The following is a 24,571-nucleotide window of genomic DNA, read 5'->3' as shown; positions in this document are numbered from 1 at the left end:
GATCATGGAGTACGGTACCGGTATTAATCGATATCCTGCAAACGAACACAATACAATAGCCGGTGCTGTGAATAGGAGAAGTGCCGAGCAGACGACGATAATGGGAACTAAAAATGGACGATTAGATGGCAAGAAAACGCCTACAAATAAAAAGTTTAGATCTAGGAAGGAAAATGGAGGCAACAGGGAATCTTCGGAGATAAAGTGGATGTTTTCAACGTGGAATTTGGCCGTGATTTCACTAGGTAGGTAGCCGAAGTTAAAAAGCAGCGAAAGCCGAAACTGTGATGATGTGGATGTGCGCTTTGCCGACGCTATATTGGCCCGGCCGCGCGTTTCCGTTTTACACCCTGCCCTAGGCTTTTCGGCAAGAAATTACACGAAACATGCTGTATCCGAAGTCTAAGTTTGTTTATATCGACGTCAAGAATAGCGAAGCCAAAGCTTATGTACAATTTCAATTGGGGATGCGAGGGTCTTCTTGTTCAAGACGGTTTTCCCGATATATTATTGTTTTGTTATCGCTGGGCTAAATTTTGCGAGCTGATCACGCATCCTCACGCTCTTAGAGTATTGCGTATTAATGGATAAAAATAAATGATACGACTAGGAAGATCAACTAGTATAGAGAGTTAGCTAGCGCTACGTGACGTTTTCAGAGTTCTGGTGGTGTGCAGAGCGCCGAGGCAAGATGTGGACGACTAGACTCCGAATACCAGTCGGTTTGTAAAATTTTATTGGAGAAAAGCCTAGGGCAGGGTGTAAAACGGAAACGCGCGGCCCGGCCCAGCCCGTGGTAAGCTCATCGTCATCGTGGAGTTTTGAGTTGGAGCTGTTCACTCCGGCCCCGCTCAGTCACAAAGTCAAATGCAAGGCATTGGCAATGCTACTGGGCTAGTAGACCTAGATCTACTAGATCTATGCCAGACAGAAATAACCGTCTGGTATGGGGAATTCTTGTATAGAACTGACATTTGCCAACCTGATAAATAATTTTCCAGATTGATTTGATACCATAAATTCATAAAAAATATCAATAAAAAATGATGCAGCCCCCCGTTGGTTCTCACATCATATAAGCTTACTAGCTTGGTTTTTACTTGCACTGGACTTAGCATATTTTACTGTAAATTGACAAGTGCTTTGTCCACACACCATTCCAGCAATTCATGACACTCCTTGTAGTCACTTGCCTCACCTACCATCCCAGTATAGCTTCCTGAGTGAGCTGCCAAAGGGATTACCCAACCAAGTACCAAGTAAATCATTTAACTAGGTCTAGATCTAGATCTAGATTAAGAACTGCCTTTTTTTTTGTTTAACGTAGATCTAAATCTTATCCAGACCGTACACGGTTTGTAAGAATTGAATTGATATTTGATGTAAAAATGGTTTATAAAGACTCAATCACGTTCAAAAGTACGAAGATACGACAACAGCATGGTGGCCTGTATTCATGGGCGTCAATCCTTACGTAGAGTAAAACCGCCAAACTTCGGACGTTGCCAAGCTTCGGACAAAAATTACTTCAACGGCTCGAACGCAAAATATGAGCCTAGCTCAGGCGGGTAACTTGCATGCATTTGATACTACTACTAACCTATATCGTTAGTACAAAAAGTTAGGGCAGGTTGCCGTCTGCAAAACTCACAAAAAACATCGAATTCAGAGACAGATTTCAGGTTACCTAGATTTTTACAGTTCCTTAACAGGGGAGTTGAGGTGTAGAGCCTCCAATATATCGATTTCAAACAAATCCTTGGCATATTTCAGGTGGTTTCTGCCAAAATTATGGGAGCTTATGAGATACTTTTTCACTCTATCGCGAAAATTTTCTAATGGCGGCCGTTACCACGGACCTAGGGGTACTAGATAGATTCCCCTACCAGAAGATGGCGCTCTTCCAAGCTTCGGACAGGCAACATTGAGTGTCATTTTGACCACGAAAAAATAGCGCTTTCGTTAGATTTTAGCACCAAAATATTGTACGAGTGTTGTGAAAAACACCTTTCTGATATAGTTCTACCTAACTTAAACCTACCCAAAACGAGAAAATAATAATTTTTTTCATGAAATCAACGCAGTCAAACTTATACCCCCGTCGTACGATTTTGATCCGGTTTCCAAACCTCCGATGAATGCGCACTTTAGGGCGCGCGCTATACGTGCGCTACACATGAACGTCCGAAGCTTGGCAAGTGCGTCCGATGCTTGGCATGAAAACAGGTTCGGCGGGTAAGTAAATAATTCTAGTTTTCCATTTCCTTTATTAATTTTCTTTTACATGATATACATAAACAGTATTTGCACAATAATATATTTGATCTTTTAATAATTAAAAAAGAATTTTATGTTTTCCCCCGTTTTGTCTTAAGTGTCCGAAGTTTGGCGGTCTTACTCTAATACCTATTGTTCAGGAGGGGATGGATGAATAGATCATTACGTAAGGATTGACGCCCATGCCTGTACTTCAACAGAAGAAGAAGAAATGTGAACTAGGAATCAATCTGCATCTAGGCCTAGGCCTAGCCCTAGGTCTATACAGTCACTTATTGAAAGAATTTGGTTTTGTGATATGATTTGGTCGATCCCTGTTATATGTTAATTCATCTTTTTATCTTCTCTTCCTCTTTATCCCATAGCTCTGACGTTTGGTGTGTTACATGGGTAAGAAACTAAGAATTCATGTTTTATATACCGGTAGAGTATAATTAAGATCAGTTTGTTTGCCTGTTCATCTGTCCATCTTGATTTGTGTGTACTAAATTTCGATATATTGATTTCCAATTCTCTTGCTGTTTTGGTATTTCCAGAAATTGGTCTTGAAAAAAGAATTGACAGATGAAAAGTCTATACAATAGACTAATTTTTAACTTCAGGAATAAGAAAGGAAGATGGGATTTCTGTGTTATAGACATACAGTATACATGTACAGTATATGAAGAGTTTAATTCCGAAAAGAGCTACATGTTCATGTAAATCCATTTTTGTAACTTTGGAGAAAAAAGAATTTGTTTACGAGATTTTATACAGGGGTCTATGGAAAAGTGATATTAGAAGGTGCATTTTTATCATAATTGCTCGAAAAATTGGGGTAAATACTTTTGTTGAAAGACGGGTACTTATAGTGAACAACTTTCTGATATCAATAACTCAATTTTCATCAAAATTGGATTTAGCTCCATTTGGAATTAAACTCTTCATATGTTCCACACCTCTATACAATTCAAGATTTAAGATAAGAAGAAAAAATATCACTTCTCTCTGGTTGAAATATTTTGTAATCTTATTTAAATTGCTGTGGATTCTGACAGGGCATTCTAATGTTGCCAGCACCTTTGTTGGCAATATAGTTGACTACGGTAATTAAACAATTTGCACAAGCAGTGATCCAAGCTGTTTCTCTCTAATGTCAACAAACATCAAATTGCTTCACGCAATGATGAAAAATGTAATTACTTTGTAATCTTAATTAGTGCTAGAGCATGTATGCGATTGCATTGTGAAAGAAACGTTGTGGAATCGATCAGAAAAGGTTGATCATCTAGCATATAAGTATTGGTGTGTACTGCAAGGTTCTGGAATCATCAAAATGATATGAAATTTGGCCCAGTCTTGGTAAAGTTACAAGCACTGTACACAGAAAGATGTTCATATATATATGGGACTACCGCGACACGTGCGTTATATCTATCAGGTCCATAGATATTATAGAAATGATGCATGCCCTCGTTGATGCTGTGTGTATCTATCGCACTCAGCCTAACGGCTTCGTGCAATACATGTAGATACACACAGCCTCAACTCGAGTGCGGATAGATCGTATAATGAACGAATGAAAACATGCATCATTTGTTTTATGCAACGAAACTCCTAGATCCTTGTTATTTGATGTAAAAAGAATTCATTCAAGATTAGTTCGTGACAGTATATGGCTGACAAATAAATCTCAAGTTTAATAAGGCTTAATTTAGTGCGCACACATAGCTATATATATAGCAAGCGCACTAATTACCTCTATACCCATTTAGGCATAGTGCTGCGCAAGAATAGGCTCATGCTCACGCAGTATTAAGCGCCCTAACCTCAACGCGCACTACTGCGTTCTGAAAACGAGTTCAATAGTACTGGAAAATATTGCACTCTTTTTCATGAAAACGAGTGCAATAGGCTCAATAAATGAATCACACGTGACCGCGAATGACCAATCATTTGATTAGGATCTGGGAGTGAGTTGTATGAAATAATTTACCAAATATATCAATTAGTAGGCTGTAATTCAGCACAAACAGTACACCCTCATCCACCAACTGTCTATTTAAACAAAGGAGTCCTGCCAATGCCGTGTTATGATACCATGACCTTTAATGCGCAAAGCGCGAAGCAATGCACAATGACTGAACTTCTGAAGCGAAGTGACGTGAGGTAACCATGAAGTGTGGTTCAATCTGTATACAAACAAACAAAACATAAGCAATAATAAATACCTTGCTTATAAATCAACAATCACAAGCATTATCTAATACTGCTCTACTGTAAGTCAAATAGCGGAATCTTATTACCACTTACCGGTAACTGCTTTAATTAGCTTGACTTCATTAATATTAATGAACATATCGTACAAAATGTCCATTTACACCCACTGACTGTCAATGTCATGAGTCAAATTCTACACAACTCAAAATTAACCATGCCAGTTTTGCGGCTAAATCATGCCAGTTTTGTGGCTAAATCATCCTTTCACATTACTAAGTAATTTACCTACGGCTATCTTGCCTGTTAACCTCATAACATTTATATCCCTAACCTTACATGTCATTATTTATGTATTATACATGCCTTTATCAACTCACATACATGTACATGTACATGCTCATGCGAGCAGCCATTTTGAAATGCCCAACCATGTAGCTATTTCAAACTTTTCATCAAATACAGTTAATAATACACCTTAAAGTATCACAAATTAATAATCATACTATTCTTTAACATCTTAACTACATGATTTGACATAAATTAACACTTACAACGTTGGGTATCGACAGGATTGACTTGATTAATAGTCGGCGGAATCACTGGGTAAATATTCCCACTCACAGAAGAATTTGCTGTCCGTAGTGATAAACGCCCCCACCGGCCAAACTAAGTTATTACGAAAATGACGACAAAATTCTGTCCGCAACAGGCGGTTTCTCTGCAAAATTTGTATGATCAAGTTTAAGTCAAAACATATTCTTTCACATGATTGGTAATAAGAGCTTCCATTTCTTTTTTTGAGAGGGGGGCGTTTCCAAAACTGGTCTTTACCTTTAAAATTTTGTTTTACTGAAAGTACTACAAAGTGTTTATCGTCATGTAGGTGCTTCACAATTGTGTAGATGATGAGAATGTATTCAGAATTGTTTGATTTATATCGTAACAGGTGGCACATCTCTAGTATGTTTGAGAATGACAGATTCTTCTCACATTTATCTGACCTGGAAAGAGAGATGACATTCAGAACAGAAATGGTGAGCTTATAATTTAGACACACACGCACACCATCAGGTATCATAGGCCTTCCTTTAGTAGTAAAATTTTATCAAAGTAAATCAGTTATGGTAATGACTTCTTACTTTTACCATTCCATTCTGTATGTAAGTTATTTCAACTTTCCATATTCTCTCTTTTCATGTTTTAAATTTATGTGATAAACAAAATAGTGGATTTTCAAAACATATTTCTCAAGCATTGTATTTTTGAGTAAATATAATTTGTCACTTGACCTTGATTTTCAAGTTTTAATGGTACAATGTAATGTTAAATAATATTTTAGAATATGCGAACACGCACTATTCAGTTTCTATTTTATTTTGACAAGGGGCTGCCTGAGGTTGTTTCCATGTTAAGCCATTGTGATTCCTGTATTAAGCTCTTGGCGAGCTCCACGCTTTTCTTCTTACAAGGGGGCTGGATACAGAAATTTGAGGGCAATGATCCCTTCTGAACCCACTGCTTACTGGAACCGGATGGTCCCTGTGTTAATCCTATGGGGATAAAAGAAATTGGTAACCAATGGGTTAATATTTAAAAACTTGAGGGGTTTAGTGTGAATTCATGTAGGCTGTTCATCCCAGACTCCAGGAGGGTGTTTCACAAAGCCTTTTTTTCAATGACAAATGACAAACATCAGTGACAAATTTGCTGATAACCAATCAGAAGCAAGGATTTCAGTAGCTTATAACAAAAACTGTAATTTGTCACTGATGACAAGTTTTGTGAAACGCCCCCCCCCCCCCCCAATTATTGTCAGGTCCTGTCAATGAGTATTAAAATAATTTCTTCCTATTTTGTCTTCAGGGGTTGTATTACTCTTACTACAAGACGATGATAACGGCCCCTAGCATGGGACAGGGTCTTCTTGCTATCATGCATGATAATGTGACGGAGTATCCTAGCACCATCAACACGCTCAAGAGATTCAATCTCTACCCTGAGGTGAGGAATCATGATTGAATAAGGGAGTTTATAGATACAATCTGCGCATGGGCAGATAATGGTCATTTGTACCAAAAAGGTAAAATCCCATAGAGATGAATACTGGATATGCGCTCATGAAAGTTATGTAACATTATTCATTTATGCACCAACGGTACAGTCTATGATACGTAGGTGGAAGTATTCTTTTCAAGAGGGCAAACAAAAGGTATTCATGGAGCACATCTAGGACTTCGGCAGTTATTATTGTATATGCTCAAAGTGGAACTTCTCCATGTGTAAAAGATCTGTGGATATTTGGGGTCATTTGTACCATGTGCTACATGTATCTGTAAACTCCCTTATTCATAATTATCATAATCATAGGATTATTTAAATACTTTTGTCTTTTTTTAATTATGTTAAAATGAAAATTGATGTAAATAATAATAATAATAATAATAATAATAGTGGGTTCTTGTATAGCGCTCATGTCAGTCAGATTTGACCCTCCTGGCGCTCCCGATTATTACCCTGGCTTTAGCACGGCTGCCATACGGCGCTCTAGCATTTCAAGGAATAAATTCCTACCATATATATATGAAATGTGAAATATGTGAAATAAACGCTATGAATATGACTGACAAAGAAAGCGGACAAAATATACAGTTCCTCAGGTAGATAAAGGAACATCCCTTCACTGCTATTATGTAAAAATGTGTAGAACACGTGTCACATGTGTATTCACTTTTTACATAATAGCAGTGATGGGATGTTCCTTTGTCTACCTGAGGAACTGTATATTTTGTCGGCTTTCTTTGTTCGTCATATTCATAGTGAAAACACCTCGGTAAGAGGACAAGAAAGAAAACAAATAATCATAGGAACAGGTTCTGTCTAAAGTGCCAAAGCCAATGGAACGGTCTGCTAACATATGTAAATTGTATGCATACTTTTTAGACAAAGGTTGTTTTTGACAACCTAAAAGCTTGCCAGAGGCTTGCCAGACAGAGCAACAAGTAATGTATGCAGACTGGATTCAGAGTATTGTAATTCATTCATTAATAACAGGTTAATGGAACAACTCGCTCCCAGGAAAGAAACATCCATACATTTGGATATTTTAGTAAAGCGGTTTTATTGAATCACCAATATGTTTTAGTTTTTTAAGCTATTGACTTGGCTTTGATTATTAAGTTACAGCATTATGGACAGCTAAAGATCATAGATGTAGTGCTCTGTATATTCCTACTTGGTTGCATCTATGTATGATAATAGTTGGGATATGTGTATCTCATTTATCAACATATTTCCATTGGCCTTAAAAATTAGATGTATCCCTTGTATTAGTAGGCTACATGTACATGTATGTAGCCAAATATTTTCAAGGTTGACAAGAAATACATTGATTCCTACATCTGGGACGGGACAAATACATGTACTGTAACTATAGATAGAATCTTTTGTCTGGTAAAGTAAAACATTATTTCATCAAGTAAAGAATAGTTTTCTTTATTTTAATATTTGCAGCTTAGTTCAGGCATATTCTCACATTTTTGCCTCAATCTGAAATAACTAAATTCTTATCTGAAGCTCTGCTTGTACAAGTGATACAATGTGTTTTTTTCCTGTCAGGTTGTATTAGCAGCAGGTTTTAGATTCTATGATGGAGTCACAAAACTCCTGGATATCAAGACTAAGGATTGTTACACAGTAAACCGAGGAAGAGGTCTCAGTCCAGTACTTAATTGTGAAGGTAAGATGGGGATTTTTTTTTTAAATAAATAAATATTTAAAAAATATATAAATGTATGTAGAGTCAGTCAAGTGGTTTCATAACTTGACTAGGAATGCAGAGGTCATGGGTTCTAGCCCTAGCATGGCACATGTATACATTGCTCCTCTTTTTCCAGGGGAGAAGAATAAGAGGAGAAGGGGAGAAGAACAAAGAATAAGATCAACTTTAAGTTGGACTTAACTATGGCAGGCCTTTCATGCCACTATTTTCTCTTATCATTTGGTTTCTCAAGGGCAGACCAATGGTGGTCACAAATCTACAGAATTTACATTTTTTTTATCGTTCATCATTGAAGGAAAGGTATTATCTAATGTTCAATGGAGAGACCAATGGAGAGAGCAACCAGTGGCATGAATGGCCTACCAAGGCTACCATAGTTGAGTCCAACTTCAAGTTGATCTTAGTCTTTGTGAAACACCCCCTGGTATTATAAGTCAATGTGGTTTGATAAGCATGTGATTCTTTGATACAGGCAACTGGCTGGAATGCTTCCTAGAGGAGTGGAAAATATACATTTAATTTGCAGAATTGTAATTAGGAATCCAGTGACCAGGGTAACAATATTTTGTGTTGAGAATGGATTGATTAAAGCCCCACTGCTCTAGTTATAGCTACTTGCGCCCTCTATACATACAGTCAACAATGCATAAGCGTACCCGTTGATCCCCCACGATGCCCTTTTTCTTACGTTAATTGAGAACTGATTTGATGAGATAACCACCTGCCAGTTACCATGCAGGGAGGTCTAGTTCCTCCTGGCCAAACTAGTGCAGAGGGGCTTTAATGCATCAGGATTCCTGTAATACATGTAGTTTATCCTTCATTTTGTCCTATTTTAATTCTCAGGAATGGGAGATCCAGCTTATTACTATGTGAATTGGATCTTCATTGAGAACGGCTTCTTAGTGTCTCTCTTATTCGTCTTTGCTACATACCTCAGTGAAAGCCTTCTTGGTGGTCTAATAACTGTAGCTGCTTTCTTCTATAACCATGGAGAGGTAGGAATGTTTTTTTCATTTATTCAAGCCTGATAATTACCCAATTTAAATCTGTTTCCCGATTATTTATTTATTTATTTTTTTTTTTACTTCCAGATTTTTCCTGATTTTCCCCCAATTTTGAGTTAGATGTAACTTTCATACAGGGCTTGATATGAAATCTCCCCCCTTGTTATTTGTAGTCCTTAACCATTTGAATTTGTTATATATTTGTATGTGTCATAATATGTAGCTTTCTTGGGGTGATTTTTATGCTTTTTAACAATGTAATGTACAGTATTCATGTATTTAAATTATTTTATTTGTTTTTTTTAATGTAGATGTTGCTCTTCAAACTTGTAAGATTATCTGCACCACAAAATGTCCATATAACATGTAGTTTCCATACAAGTCAAGATGGTCCCTTATAATCTTATTTATTTCTGTGCCAGTTTGTTGTTCTCTTTAGGCATTGAATATACAGTTCCGGTCCTGTGTTTACCTGTTTTCTGCAACGTGCAAAGGGGGTTTATATATTAGTTAACTTATCAACTGATTACAATAAACTTGTAATGTTTATTTACAACAGTGTACACGAGTGCAGTGGACCCCTCCGCTAAGAGAGAGCTTTGCATACCCTGTGTTTGTTCTTCAGATGCTCCTGGTTACCCATGTCCTCAGGTCAGTCAGTCAGTATGATGAAAATTCCTATTTTCAAGGAGTGTATTTTCCATAAAATCTTTTTGGAGCCATAAGGGCAATATTTTTGTGTAGAATGATACAAGTCACACCTTCTGGCTCCAAACAGATGAAATTTTAATTAGTATCAGATATTTGTAATGGGTCGAGCATAGAAAATCAATATGAAACGTGTTCAATTTCAATTGCATATGTTGTCCTTGAAAAATGTTCTTGATTATTTCTGCATGGCTGCAACCCTTTTATCAAATGACATTGTACTGATTTTCTAAAGACTCACCTTAAGTGTGTGTTTTGTTGTTGATGTACTCCCAATACCAATTTGAAAGTCTTGATTGTATATATCATTATCTGTATTTCTTTTTCAAAATAAGGTTCCTTTTGTCCTTATGTGCGTGTTATCTATTGAATCTATTTGTATGCCCCTGGGCAGAGAAATGGCAGAGAAATGGCAATATAAACATATTATTGTTATACAGTAGGTTTTATGGTGCACCATGTGAGAGAGAGAGAGGGTTGAGAAGTCCTGAAAAGGACTCTGACTCAGTAATCTTCCTTGGGGGTGTGTAGTCCTGAAAAGGACTGTTGTTATCTTTCTTAGCATATAGTTTATTATTGTTGTTCTTATTTCCAGGATTTCTAAGCCGATGTGGTATCACAGTGTAGCCATCGGTGCAGGTGTGGTTGCCTTCATGCTGCCATGGCAGTTTGCTCAGTTTGCACTACTGACACAGGTAAGCATCTGCTTTAAAGGCATCAATTAACAATGTTAAATCTGAGATGCATGGCCCTACGTGTTATCAGTGTCTGTGATTTATGGTGTAATATTGAAGCCCTAAAAAATTGGGCTTCAAGAAGTGCCTCAAAAAAGTAAAAATCTTTGGATGACCGGTTTTACCATACCGTTTTTGCCGGCGATAAGGCCGCAGCGCCGTATGGGCCGCACCCCCGATTTTGACATTTAAAAAAAAAAAAAAAAAAACTTTTTGTCAAAGTCGAGATTTGATCTCTTGCGTATAAATGTTGATTTGACTAAAATCACCGCCCTAGACCGCTCGGCCATCCCGCACTGATGCTAGCTTATGTAGTTTTTTGTGATGTATACATTGCGCCTCTCTCTTGTGTATTGAAATGGATTCAAAATAGCGACTTTGCGTGCTGGATGCTTCGCGGCAGCTCCGTTAAACAGGCCCTTCTTTTACTTTTGCAATGCATTGGCACGAACTTAGATCAAGATCTATCGGCAGATGTTGTTTTTGGAAGTTTATTTTCGTCTTCATGTCAACAATGAAAGATAAAATTGTCGGTAAGATGTGTGGAAATGTGTAGTTATTGTACCGTTCGTAGATCTAGTCCCATATGTGCAAATTTGTGCTGGTTTTGACTTGCTTTTAAAAAATTTTTTACTCTTTCGTCACATAGGCCTCACCCGGACTTTTTGATATTTTCTCTTCCAAAAATACTGCGGCCTTTACGCCGGCAAATACGGTACTCGTTTTCCCCAATAGACTGTAGTGTTATGAAAACCGTTAAGAAAACGCAAAATTTCGTTTCGATTTCCAATCATAAATATCTTGATAATCAGACAGGCGATCGGCTTGTAAAAGTCATGGGGTTCCTGACTGACCTAAAGGTTTATAATTATCATTGCAGCATGAGCTAAAATCCAGGATTTTGTTTCAGGATCTGAGACAAAGTTACCGCATCTCTTTAATCATTCAGTGTTTGACATTGAATCATTTTGTTGTTGTTGTTTGGATATCATGGAAATAATTGTCTCTGTATGGATGTTTTCTGTCATGTCAGTTTTGCTCAGCTCTTGATTAGAATTCAAGCACCTGTTCATACAGTATCATTGAATGTTCAGTAGATTGCACACTGAGTGACCTTTGACCCTTCATTTAGATAAGCATTGTTCTCTTTTCAATTGGATGTGACTGTGATTGCCTCTATGTTTTCATGTAAGTTTTGCTCAGTTTGATCTCAGATCAGGTTAAAATTATGTACACCTGTTTTCCTCATTGAATGTTCAATGGATTGCCCTCTGAGTGACCTATAACCTTTTACCCTTCTGAGTCACTTTGTTCTTGTTATAAGGATATCACGACAGTAATTGCCTTCATGCTGTCATGCCAGTTTTGCTCAGTCTACTGCGCTAATAGAAGCACCTGTTTCGTACATCCAATGTTCAGTGAATTGCACTTAGAGTGACCCTTGGCTTTTAACCTGTCTGTTTTACTTCTGGAGCTATTGGGATAAATGCAGTTGACAACATCAGGAGACTGTCTAGACCGTTCCTACGAATGAATGCGTTTACTTGCAGTTTCTTTCAGTATGTCTATCTACATCTCTCTCTCTCTCTCTCTCTCTCTCTCTCTCTGTCTGTCTCTCCGCCTCTCTATCTATCCCCTTCTTTACCTGTCAAAATCTATTTTCACCTCTGTAGACATTAGCTCTCACTTCTATTACCCCTGCCCTTTTTTATGTCACTGTCAATATATTTATCCATCTCTTGCTTTCCTCAGCAATTCTTCAACTCCTTATTCCATTATTTCATGTAAATCAATCTGTGTCAAGGTTATAAATCAATTTTCAAATTATGTTGCTATTGTTTGTTGTGTGTAAGTAATTTTTTTTTTTTTAATCATTTTTAATTTGTAGTTTTAAAAGGGATGGTAAGGTATTATTAATAATGTTTAGGGGCTGATATGTACATTGTACAAGTATGTTTAGCAGGGTTGTATCAAGTCTGGAAATATTACTAACATATTAATGTTTTCATGTCATGAACTTGGGTATTGCACTGACTTTTCAAATGGGAAGTAAACACTGTCATGAAGTCTAAATAGCTCTAGACCTGTAACAATGTAACATGGGCAGTCGTTTAGCATCACATCTATTTATCAACGCTACACGCACACCTCAGCTTAGCGGTGATCAGGGCATGAATTTAGCCGGAGTTGGCACCTTAATGGGCTCCCCACTGTGAGGTTAATCTAATTAGTAGTCCCACCTATGATATTCTATGTTTGCCTATAACATGATATTTGGGTAACCCTTTGTTTTCCTCTGCCCAGACCCTGGCTGTGTTCGCTACCTACATGCTGGGTTTCGCAGGCTCCAGCAAGGTCAGATGCATTCTTCAGGGGCAAAGTGTAAGTCAATGCCTCGCTCAAGTACGGTGTGTGATATGAAAAATACAAACAATAATACATACTACCATGTGAGGCAATATGTGCTTAGCTGTACTAATTTGTTGTTGTTGTTGTTAGGCCCTGTAGGCAAGCTCTATAGTACTAGGAAATTAAGATAGCAAAATATTGAGAAAAAAAACATGACACCCCAATCTTTGTAAACCCCTGCACCCACATTTAATCAACATGCATATTCTTTCTCAAGGTCTGTATTTTGATACACATATATTTTAAGTTGATACTTGAAAAAATCATATCATTAACATTATTGGTACTACAGAAGTTTAACAACTTTTCTCTCTGTTTTTATGAATCTTCTTCATCCAAAGACATCCAGATTGTGTGCTCTATATTTGTGAATTGAACTACACTCAAACCTGTCTATAGTGACCACCCAAGGGTTCCTTTAGTACATGATTTAAAGAGAAACCATTTTCAAGGGAAACAAAAAATTGGTCTTTGTAGACAGGTGGTCACTAAAGCAGGTTTGACTGTATTTTTACATAGTGAATTGGCTGATGATTTTGTATTAAAGTGGTTGATAATTATTAAGACCTTATTTGAAAGTTCTCATTAAGCTTGGTCTATTTGTGAGTTAGAACTAGAAATGGAACAATATGTACACAGAGAATTTGCTGATGATTTTGTATAAAAGGGGTTGATAACGATTGATTCTTATCTCAAATTTCTCATATAGCTTGGCCTATTTGTGAGTTACATCATGCTGTTTGGTAATGAAATGTTACTTACTTCATTCTTTGCTGCCTGTCTTCTCACTGTCTGGGTAAGTAGTTCAGGGTTTTTTTCTTCTCCAAAATCATTGATTAAATTTCACTCTAATTTATTAATTAATTGATTAATTTTATTTAAGCAGGGTTGCCTATTCAGTCTTCAGGTAACAAATTGCTGTCCCTGAGGGCCCTGCATAATAAAAACAATGTATATAAAATATTTATAGACTTAATGAATACAAATTGAGCACATAAATATCCTAAAAAACAAAGGTTAAGAAAACAAAGATAAATAACATAAGAAGAAATATGAATACAATATTGTAAGGTGTAAGTTAACTAATTATAAACATATGGTATGATCAAAACATCCAACTGATAAATTATTCAATTGTCCAATACTGATTACTTTCGTTGAAAGAAAAAGAGGTAAGAAATAGAAAACTATAGCAGTGATGAACTTGGAAGGTACTAGACATGTTTAAAAATATGTGTAGAGAAAAAGCTCGAAAGATTATTCCTAGTGAAAATTGTATATCATCATTCAATTTTTTGTAAATATTTAGAGATTTGATTTTTTCATTAATGCATTATTTTTCTCAAAACAGCTTATTCTTTTTATGGAACCTGTATTGGAGAAACTGCAACATAGGATCATTATTTGGGTGAGTACAGTGCATGAACCCAATGCAAGGGTATCCTTAGCTTTTGGGTTAATTCTTATATCATTGATCAAAATTTTCAGTTATATTGTGACAAAGGTTGTCAAAAAAATCAAGACAATATGGTAGCTTTGTTAAAAAGTTGTATTGTACCTGGTTAATGGTAACTTTGAGATCTCAGAAGGAAAGAAGAAAGATGAAAAATTTTACATTTGATTCAACCATCAGCATTCTAGCTTGCTTCAATTTGAGATCGATTTCATTTTATTGTCCAGTAGGAATTTGCTTTGCTCACATTAACATGTGAATATACAAGTAAAATATAATAACACGATGTGTAATTTTGGAAGCTTAAATCAAGATATCGTATGTTTGAATAGTGCCTAGCATATATATTTAAATGCATTTCAAACAGATAGAGCAACGTCAGTGGCTGCCGGGCTCACGATCAATTGGGTAAAATGAATTTAATAAAATTTGGAGTGGACTATTAGGCTATTATTATTATTATTATTAGATAACTTGTAAAAAGGAATAATTTTTTTTATTATGTTGCTTATTTTCTTCATTTTATGATTTTATTTTTCAGATATGTCAGCTATGCCTTCTGTTTGGTGGGACCTTAGTGGTGAAGCTAGTCCTCTCCACTTGTCTAAGCATAGAAGACGATGTAAGGTTCATCAGATTTTGTAATGTCTGTTAAGGGAGCTTTGTTAGGGAAATGTAGTGGCATAAAAAAACATGTCCAGAAATGGAGAGTGCATAATAGTTTCTTTTTTGACATATCTGAAGGAAAATTTAGCTTACATTAAGCCTCATCAAGATGGTACATGCATATGCCGGCTCCATATCATAACGTTGGGTTCTAACTTTTTTGTGATGAAATTATGATTTTAACCAATGCAGTTTGCGTTCTGGACCCATCTTTTAATGCCACAACATTTTGCTAATCTACCTAGTGTTCTTTTTTCCTACTGTTTTATTTAAGGCATGAGTGTGTTGATTGATCTCATATTTAAGTGTGTTTTTGTAATATCTTTTTATACATGTCTTTTCTTTTGGATGTGTGTGTATGTCCATTTGAAAAGCCAGATTTGTTATTCCTCCTTTTCCTCCTTTTTAGATTTTTTTCTTCTTTAGGCTCACTTTGCTAACCTATCTGTTTAGATCAAAGTGCTCTGAATACAAAGTCTTTCAAACTATGCTCTGAAAATGTGCTTCATCTTATGGTTTCAAAAAATTATAATATGATTTTTAGATTGAATTGCCTTTTATAATTAGCCAACTTTTCCTCTTTCCTTTTTCCTTTTTTCTTGTTTAGGCTCATATTGCCAACTTGGTCAGGTCTAAGTTCTCAAGATACAGAGTAGTTCATACTGTACTCTGAATGATGATATGATTTTTAGATTGCACTGTCTATAATAAACGGCCATCTTTTACTTTGTTTCTTGTTTAGGCTCATATTGCCAATCTGTTCAGGTCTAAGTTCTCAGGATACAAAGACTTCCATACCATGCTCTATACGTGTGCAGCAGAGTTTGACTTCATGCAAAATGAGGTAAGCAATCGTTCATTCAAGCATCACCGGTGTGTTGGCTCAGTCAGTAGAGCGTCTGCCTCACAACCGGGAGGTCATGGGTTTGAACCTGGCCGACGTTAAAAGATGGGAGTTGCTGCTACCTTGTTTGGCGTTCAACAATAATGGATAGAGCGACGTCGATCTGGCGCTGCACAGTGGCTGCCGGGCTCACAATCAATTGGGAAAAAAGAATTTCCATTTTTGATTTAACTTAGTAAAATTTGGAGTTGACTTTAAAAGATTATTATTATTATTAATACATCAGAGGTTTTGACTTCATTGGAAAGTGATTGTATAACACATGCTCTGGCAATGATTGCTCCATGTTCAATAAACCAATGTAACAGCAATCCAGGACCTTACACTGCGTGATGCTTTATCCTAACCTAACCTTTAAAATAAAACAACAATCAGAACTTTAGCCCCATCTATCAATATTTTTGATGAAATGAAACCGGGAACAAATGCCAGACAAAATTTATGATAGTGGATTGCCACATGTTTTGAATTGGAATTTAACTTTGTCAGACATAGCAAAACTTCTTCAGTGATTCTAAATGTAAGATATTAAACCATTTGTACATGGTACTACTTATATTCGCATCATGGAAAATTCACTGAATATTCATTAAACATTTCTTATTAAAATAACATATTGATAGAATGTTTACATTGTGTATGTTAAGCTGTACACTAGAATCTGTGTTTGAAACATTGGATAAAATCGTTCAATATTTGTCTTTGTTTCAATGTATAATTATATGCAATTTTCATCACTTTGCTTTGCAGACGGTCATCAAATTCCTGAAGACATTTCTCCTGCCTAGTTCAGCAATAGCAATACTGGTTACAATAATCCATGTAAGTATTTTCTACTTGCAACAAATGAGGTTTTTCAATGACATTTGTGATTAAAGTAATCAAGGAAGATCGAATACGAGAGTTTATCTTTTTCCTCTATTATTTGTAATATTCTTGATATGAAGATCTATATGCCTTTTATGTGTACATGTATTTCTGAGGCAAGTCCTTCATCATTTATTTTTATATGTATTTCTGAATGCATTGTTTCATCACATTTATATAGCACTTTTCATGTGAGGTTGTATAATGTGTGATAATTTTGAAATAATAAACAAACTCTGTAGGTAATGGGAATTAAATGCAAGGATGCATAAAAATAAAAAAAAGTTTGATACAATGTGTACATTTGCATCAGAGAGAGCTTTTTGTCCTGCCACGTTATTCGTAAATTTTTGCTCGTAAACCTCATTATATTTATTCATATCTCTTGAATATGTAAACAAAAAATTGTTTTGTTCTAGGGCCTACATACATACTATCATCTGATCATCATCTCATTGTTAATAATGATTTTTTTTTTTTAATTTGAAACAGCTATTCAGGGTATTCTTACAGCCAAAGATGGAGGAGAATCATAAACACAAAAATGGAAGCAGCCGTGAACAAGTAACCGAGAGGAATGATGATATTCCTGCCAAAGACGAACTGTGAGTCCAATTAAATAATTTAATGCACTTAGCAAAGGAATGAAACCTTATAGCTTCAATTTCACTTGTTATTCTCTTGACTTGTTACTTTAGAAGTTTATTCAGTTCTTTAAAGGTAATACAAAGTTTTGGGAAATTTTGAAAATTGGGTGGATACTGAATCTTTACAATTTTTATATATTTGGATGCCCCTGTGGATGTATTATAAGCACTAAAAAATTAACCCCTAAAACACTTCTGTTTTCGAGAAAAATTGAATATAAAAATTTACCGGTGCTCCCGGTAAATTTTGACAAATTTCAAATAGTGCCTACGGCCGTACAATGGTAGCTGCGACCATGAAAATCTCAGAATATGTAGTTGTGATATACAATTTCCAGATGGGAATAGCTAATTAGTCGAATTTTATCAAGAAACATTGTTTCATAGCTAAATTGATATCTTGACCTTAAGAGGGAGCTATACAACATAAAGAGTTTATTATTTGTAATTTCATAACTTTAGACTCGATTTCAACCGGGACAACGATCAATGAATAATGTAGGAACGCATATGCTTCCAATATGTTAATTTGAATCAAATTCATGACCCTATACCAAAACTTTGTATTACCTTTAACTCTAGAGGATAAGAAATGTTTTCTTGAGAAGAGAGAATGATAGACAGGAAACAAAGTGAAACCTTCTGCACGATTTACCACCTCCAAAATGCACGAAGGGAAATGTTGGTGCACACAGACAGTTTTTCTTATCTGAATGTCCTTTTCTGCATAATTAAGGTAATGGAAGCATATGGTATGTATCTTATCCATATTTTTTTCAGTTGATACCTAAAGTGGCCTTTGTTTGCAACAGCACAATATATAGGGGAATCTGGCTGTTTGCAACTTATACATACCATGTGATTTTTTTTTTAATGATGAAGATGGTGAAGTGCATTTTAACAAAAAATGTTCTGAAGCTTCTGATGCCTTACATCTAAATACATGTAGGCCTTAAGGAAAGCTTTATTTCATGTATGCCAGCATGCTTTGATTCTAATGCTTTCCTTATCTTTCTTCCCAGAGAGGTCAGGCAACTTCCTAATGCAGAGGTGAGATTATTTTTAATGAGATTATTTTTAATTTAAAAAAAAACCAGAATTTATTCTTTTAACTTAATATGATTTATACTCAAAAACCTCATAAACAGCTTATGTTAAAGTAAAACTACTTTGTTATATTCAGACAGCAGTTACTGTTATGCTCTTCCAGAGCAAAGTGAATTGCAATATATAGTGGTTCACCCATGTGTGGACGTGGTTCCTTTTGTGGATACAGTATTATGGTATTTTGTAACCATGAATACAGCATTTTCAGTAAATACAATTCTTGATTACAAGCAGGTTATTTTTCTATAATTATTATGCTTCAGCAACAATCGCTGTACGGTCAATTTCCTACATTACACTAACCACAGCACTTGCTTCAATCCTCAACCAAATACTATACCTACATCAACCCTAATCTTAAACCTGATTTAGTTGCAACTCTAACTCTAACTATAGTCTGTGAAGAAGTAAACCACAGAGCAAATGTTGGAGCATTTGTTCAGTTACCTATGATACCAAATACTTTAAAAGCTCCATCTTCTTTTCCATGTTGTGTAGCTGGTATACCATCTGTTGCAGCTGTCGGCTTTCCTGGTGATGGCAGTACTTGTCATGAGACTGAAAGTCTTCTTCTCACCACACCTATGTCTTATCTCAAGCATGCTGGCATCCAAACAGGTAGGTTGATACTTAAGATTTTATTACTACCTCAAATATTACTACCCCCCCCCCAAAAAAAAAACAACATTACATGAAGGAAACTTACTAGTACAATCCACCCCCCCCCCTTTGTTAGCTGTCCTAGTGATGCCAGTATTGGTCACAAGGCTAAAAGTCATCTTCTCACCGCATCTGTGTCCTATCTCTAGCATCTTGGTATCACGACACGTAGTTCAGTACTTTCAGAGTAACACATTGTACCCAACAGATTAGTACCCTCTTGAGAAAACCCTACATGAAGGATCATTTCCCTTTCTCTTTGTTAGCTTTTGTAGCAATGGTAGTACCGGTCATGAAGTTGAATGTCTACTTCTCACCTTAACTATGTCTTTATCGCTTGCATGCCGGCATCAAGACAAGTAGGCCAATTTATGATTGTATCAGAACAACTGTCACTGGACAATTACCCTCTAGAAAAACCTGCTGGAACAGCATTATATATTACTGTTCATTATGCACGTGGAATGAAATTACTCTCTGATTTAGCAGAAGAATTTTATATGGTCTTTTCAGTTCATCACATGCCAAGATTATTTGTTCTTAGTATGTCAAGAGAAGTGTGTTTTCATCTGCATGTATCTCTTATCAGGGTATCCCCGATTATTTGTAGAGTAGGGAGGGGGAAGGGTTCAGACCATATTTTTTAGACCAGTTAGCAAGAAAAATAATCCAAAAGAGAGTGAGAGAATAAAGAAGGATGATAATTCTTGCAATTTTATGAATACAGTACTGTATTTTTAAAAATGCAGAAATATTTTTTTTGATTTGACATCAATCCATAATTCTCCTGGCCCTCATTCTCTTTTTTTTTTCCTCACTGCTCTCTGTAAATTAATTAATTTATCTTGTTGATCCATCAGATATTTAAGTTCTTCAGATCAGACATGCATCACCAAGCTGCAATATTCATCTTACTTGCAATGATGTCCGTCCAGGGCTTTCTGAATCTTCAGCATCAACGGAGCATACAGGGAGACTTCTCTAATCCACCACAAGAAGAACTGCTTGAGTGGATTATGCAAAACACATCAAAAGGTATTATGATGGGGTGTTGGGTGTCCGGACACTTAACAAACATAAAGACTTCTCTTTTGCCTTTTGGAGTAAATGGAAAATATTTATCAAATAGCACTAACCATCGTGAATATTTGTCCTTTATAATATAATATAATATTTATGAAATATTGCTTTTAAACTTCAAATTGTTGATTTAAACAACATCTGGGTATACCTGTCCTTTTTTATAAACAGACAATGAGAACTACAAAGAAAACTACAAAGTACTAGAATAGCTTCAAACAATGGTATTCTGATGCTTTTTGTCTTCCACTCGTCAGAGTTACCGTAAACACAAGAATGAATAGAAAACCAAGATCTATTGTTATAAATGGAAGATAGAGAGAACAGAGAATATGAAAACCTACCTGATTGAACAACAGAACTCATGCTTTTTTCCCTCTCACAAATGTCTTTAGATGCGGTGTTTGCAGGACCAATGCCTACCATGGCTTCCATCAAACTATCAACAGGGAGGAGGATAGTCAATCATCCACATTATGAAGATGCTGGACTAAGGTATGTACGAGTCTTGAAATGCACTTCTCATTACCCTTTTTGAGATCCTATTTTCCCACTTCTGTTTCGGCATAACTGGAGAATACCCCACATAGCTTCAGCACTATGACATAACTGCCAACCATTCATTAAGGTTAGGGTGAGGGGTTGGGTTGGAGTTAGTGATAGGGTTACTTGTGGGGATGGGTATTTGCAGTTGTTCCTAATTTTTCATCCAGAAGAACATATGTATTCTAGAATTTGTGTGAAAACCTCTTTAGAAAAGATTTCTGCAATGTTTTATTGAATTGCCACTTGTCTCTACTCGTATAAAGTTAAATAATTGTCTACGACTTGTATAGAAAGGCCACTTTTGTTGAGTTTTCCAAGTGCTACTTGTTTCGTTTTGCCAACAGAAGTCCTGTATTTAACTATCATGATAATGGACCCTACATCAACATAACTGTACATGTAGTTATTTTCTTACTCTTATATTATATCACTGAATTCTCTAATTGCCATAGGCTTAATACAGGACCACTCAATTCTATGCGTCTTTAAACGGTTGTTCACTCCTGAAGATTTTTTTCTTTCTCCTTATGATCAGAGCAAGGACCAAGTTAGTATATGCCATGTACAGCCGCAAACCAGGCAAGGAAGTCCATGAGGGTTACAAGTCTCTCGGAGCACAGTATGCCATCCTCGAGAGATCCTGGTGCAGCCGCAGATCCAAGTGAGTTCTTTATATGACATCCTTTAAAATGTCCCAATCGCCTACAAAGATAATTCGTGTATAACTACATTTATAAAAATCAACCTAAGAAAAACTTCACCTGGCATTCTATGTCATAGTAGACAAGGAGAATGGAGAAAATAAAGAATAACATAAAATTGTGCACATAGAACTGAAGTCACAATTTAGTTAAGTGCAGGCCCCATGTTATGCCAGCCCGTACGTGTGCGTTGAGTAGTCTGCTCACAAGTTTCTTTTTATGATAATTGAGTGTGCATTTAAACTTGCTATATCTCATTACAGAAGTAATTTTCTTGTAATGGAATTGCATTGCTAACCTTAGAGGCATACATGTAATAAGCACTATATAAGCCCAGAATAATAATAATTTTTCTTCTTTTGCAGGTTTGGGTGCAGCATGCCAGAGATATGGGATATTGAGGATCCAATCAATGCTTTCAAGAGACCGCTATGCTTGCGGATTGAAGAAAGATCTACACCCTACTTTTCTCCAGTGTTCACCAATGGAGTGTACACAGTTCTCCGAGTCTGATGCAGTAATTCTGGCATGGGAATATCATACTAAAGAATTGAGGAAGGCAATCAGGGTTTCAGGAAGTGCTGAAGAGAGAGACCATTGTGCTTGTGGATTGAAGAAAGATACGTTTCAGCGGTGTTCACAAATGGAGTTTACACAATTCTCAAAGTTTGAAAAAACATTTGGAATTCAGGAAGGTGCTACTCTATATTAACCAGTGATCACAAGTGGAGTCTATACCTTGCAAAATGTTTGATAAATTGGTTAGGAGAGACCAATGTGCTTGCAGATTGAAGAAAGATCCACACCCTAATTTTCACCAGTGTCTACAAATGGAGTGCACGCAGTTATCAAAGTTTGATCAAATGCTGACAAGAGAACATCGTACTTGAAAATTGAGAAAAGCACAACACCGTACTTTACACCAGTGTCAACAAATAGAGTGCACACAGGTCACAGTTATCAAAGTTTGATCAAATGCTGACAAAAGAACACCGTACTTGAGAATTGAGAAAGGCACAACACCGTACTTTACACCAGTTTGTGTGGAGTGCTGAAAGCCTAGTGAAGTTATGCTTTGAGATTAAGCATTACAAGACATTTAACTTTCCACCTCTTGTTCAGTAATAATGGAACCTTACCATTTTGAGTTTGGTCATCACGTTTGTTGATTATAGAACAGTATCTTATAACCAAATGCAAGAGTTCTAAATTTTCCGCAGGAGAAGTACACTCTTCCAAGTTTAATCGTCACATTAAAAAAATCTGATTGAACTATATTTATATCTACTACCGCAATAGTTTTCCAGAAAAGAAACTCCATTTGAAGTTTAGTCATCCATTTGTTCAACTTCTTGAACCACAATATTATTTTGCTTATTTATTTGTCTTCCTTTGGTTTGTCAGCAGTAAATGTGTTTTACTATATACAATCATCAGGAAAATTCAAGGTATTTTGTTTTTTCTGCGTTGAGCTAGGAGGGCATCCACACATATACTATAACACAGAGTTAATGCCCTTCTGGCTCTATACAGACAATTTCTTGATTGTAAATTGTACATTTCTTGACTGAAAATGCAGGGTGATTAACAATTTTGAAACTTTAGGCTGAAAGTAGTTGGAATTTGTTTCAAATACTTGGTAAATGTTTTCTAACCAGTTTTCTGTCGTTTACTGTACTAAAATTTTAGTGACATACTTTTACATTGTAACAAAGAGCCTTTTGTATCCTTTGTATTTCCTTCTTGCCTTGGTATATTCACCTTGAATGTTTGCAACGTTTCATCATCTCGTGAGGACTAGAAAGACCTAAATCAACTTAATTTGGGAGTCTGAGAAAATAGTCATTAGGGCATCAGTAAAGGTATGATTGTGAGCAACTATCCAGTATAAAATTCTGTCACAAATGTACTTGCATGTAAATTTATATGTCAAGCCCCTCCGTCGCAATTAACAGAAGACTTTTACCCATATGTTAAAATGATACTTTAATTGATGTAAAATATAAATTGTTAACTTGAATAAGGCAAGAATGATTCTCATTGTTTCAAAAACTGAGTCTTGCTATCATAAAAACTGTTAACAAATAAAAGCAATAATTATGCATGCAGGAGGTATTTTTCCAACACATGCAGGATTTGTGTGTGCAACAAAAGCAATGATTATGGAAACAAGGTACTGTTTGTTCTAGTAGCAAGAATATACACATCAAACCTACCAGGGCAATAACATGAATATACATCATATATTATTCCAAGACAGAATATTACCCACCAAATGGAGTAAAAATACAGATGAAAGGTGTATTAGATCTATGAATTTATGTATATATATTTAATGAAAAGTGCTTGTAAAGTTACTGATGACTCCATTTCTTTTTACCAAGATATTGGCCATGTTGATGAATCAGTTTCATAAACTTATATTTGAATGAATTCAAAGTTTCAATCCAATTCTTTAAATGGTGCAGATATACAATAAACCATTGTAATAAAACAAATATTTGTCTGTTTTTTTATATAGTGTATAAAGATGTAAATGAACAATCAGAAGGAGGGTGAAAGAAATTGTAAAGCGAGAGAGTAAAATAAGGAAGAAATAGTGAGAGAGAAAGAGAGATAGAGAGAGAGAGGGAGAGAAATTTGAAGAGAGAGACAGACAGAAAGAAAGAGATAGAACATTGAAGAGAGAGAGAGAGAGAGATAGACAAAGACAGAGAAGAGAGGGCTAGAGAGCGAGGGGAGAAATAAAAATGAGAGAGAGAGAAAGAGAACTTGGCTCGAGCAATTGCGTATCCAGAAATTGCAAACCGTAGCCTCCCCCGCCTCCT

General features: G+C 36.0%; 1 protein-coding gene across 1 annotated transcript; it reads left to right on the top strand.

Moving 5' to 3' along the window:
- Window positions 1-24,241, top strand: LOC580428 (probable C-mannosyltransferase DPY19L1). The gene is made up of 21 exons (XM_030990038.1): window positions 1-245; window positions 2,643-2,667; window positions 5,423-5,510; window positions 6,340-6,477; window positions 8,092-8,212; window positions 9,101-9,252; window positions 9,821-9,912; window positions 10,565-10,664; window positions 13,008-13,085; window positions 13,822-13,908; window positions 14,464-14,520; window positions 15,107-15,187; window positions 15,974-16,075; window positions 16,886-16,957; window positions 17,495-17,607; window positions 18,672-18,699; window positions 19,255-19,374; window positions 20,277-20,451; window positions 20,892-20,991; window positions 21,578-21,703; window positions 22,109-24,241. The coding sequence occupies exons 1-21, from the start codon at window positions 5-7 to the stop codon at window positions 22,254-22,256; spliced, it is 2,244 nt and encodes a 747-aa protein (XP_030845898.1). The 5' UTR covers window positions 1-4; the 3' UTR covers window positions 22,257-24,241.
- Window positions 24,242-24,571: the final 330 nt, after the last annotated feature.

Source organism: Strongylocentrotus purpuratus, unplaced genomic scaffold (genome assembly GCF_000002235.5).
Source record: "Strongylocentrotus purpuratus isolate Spur 01 unplaced genomic scaffold, Spur_5.0 spur5_scaffold_19, whole genome shotgun sequence".
NCBI classification, from domain to species: Eukaryota; Metazoa; Echinodermata; class Echinoidea; order Camarodonta; family Strongylocentrotidae; genus Strongylocentrotus; species Strongylocentrotus purpuratus.
Note: the sequence above shows the minus strand (reverse complement) of the source record. Positions and strands in the feature narration are given on the sequence as shown.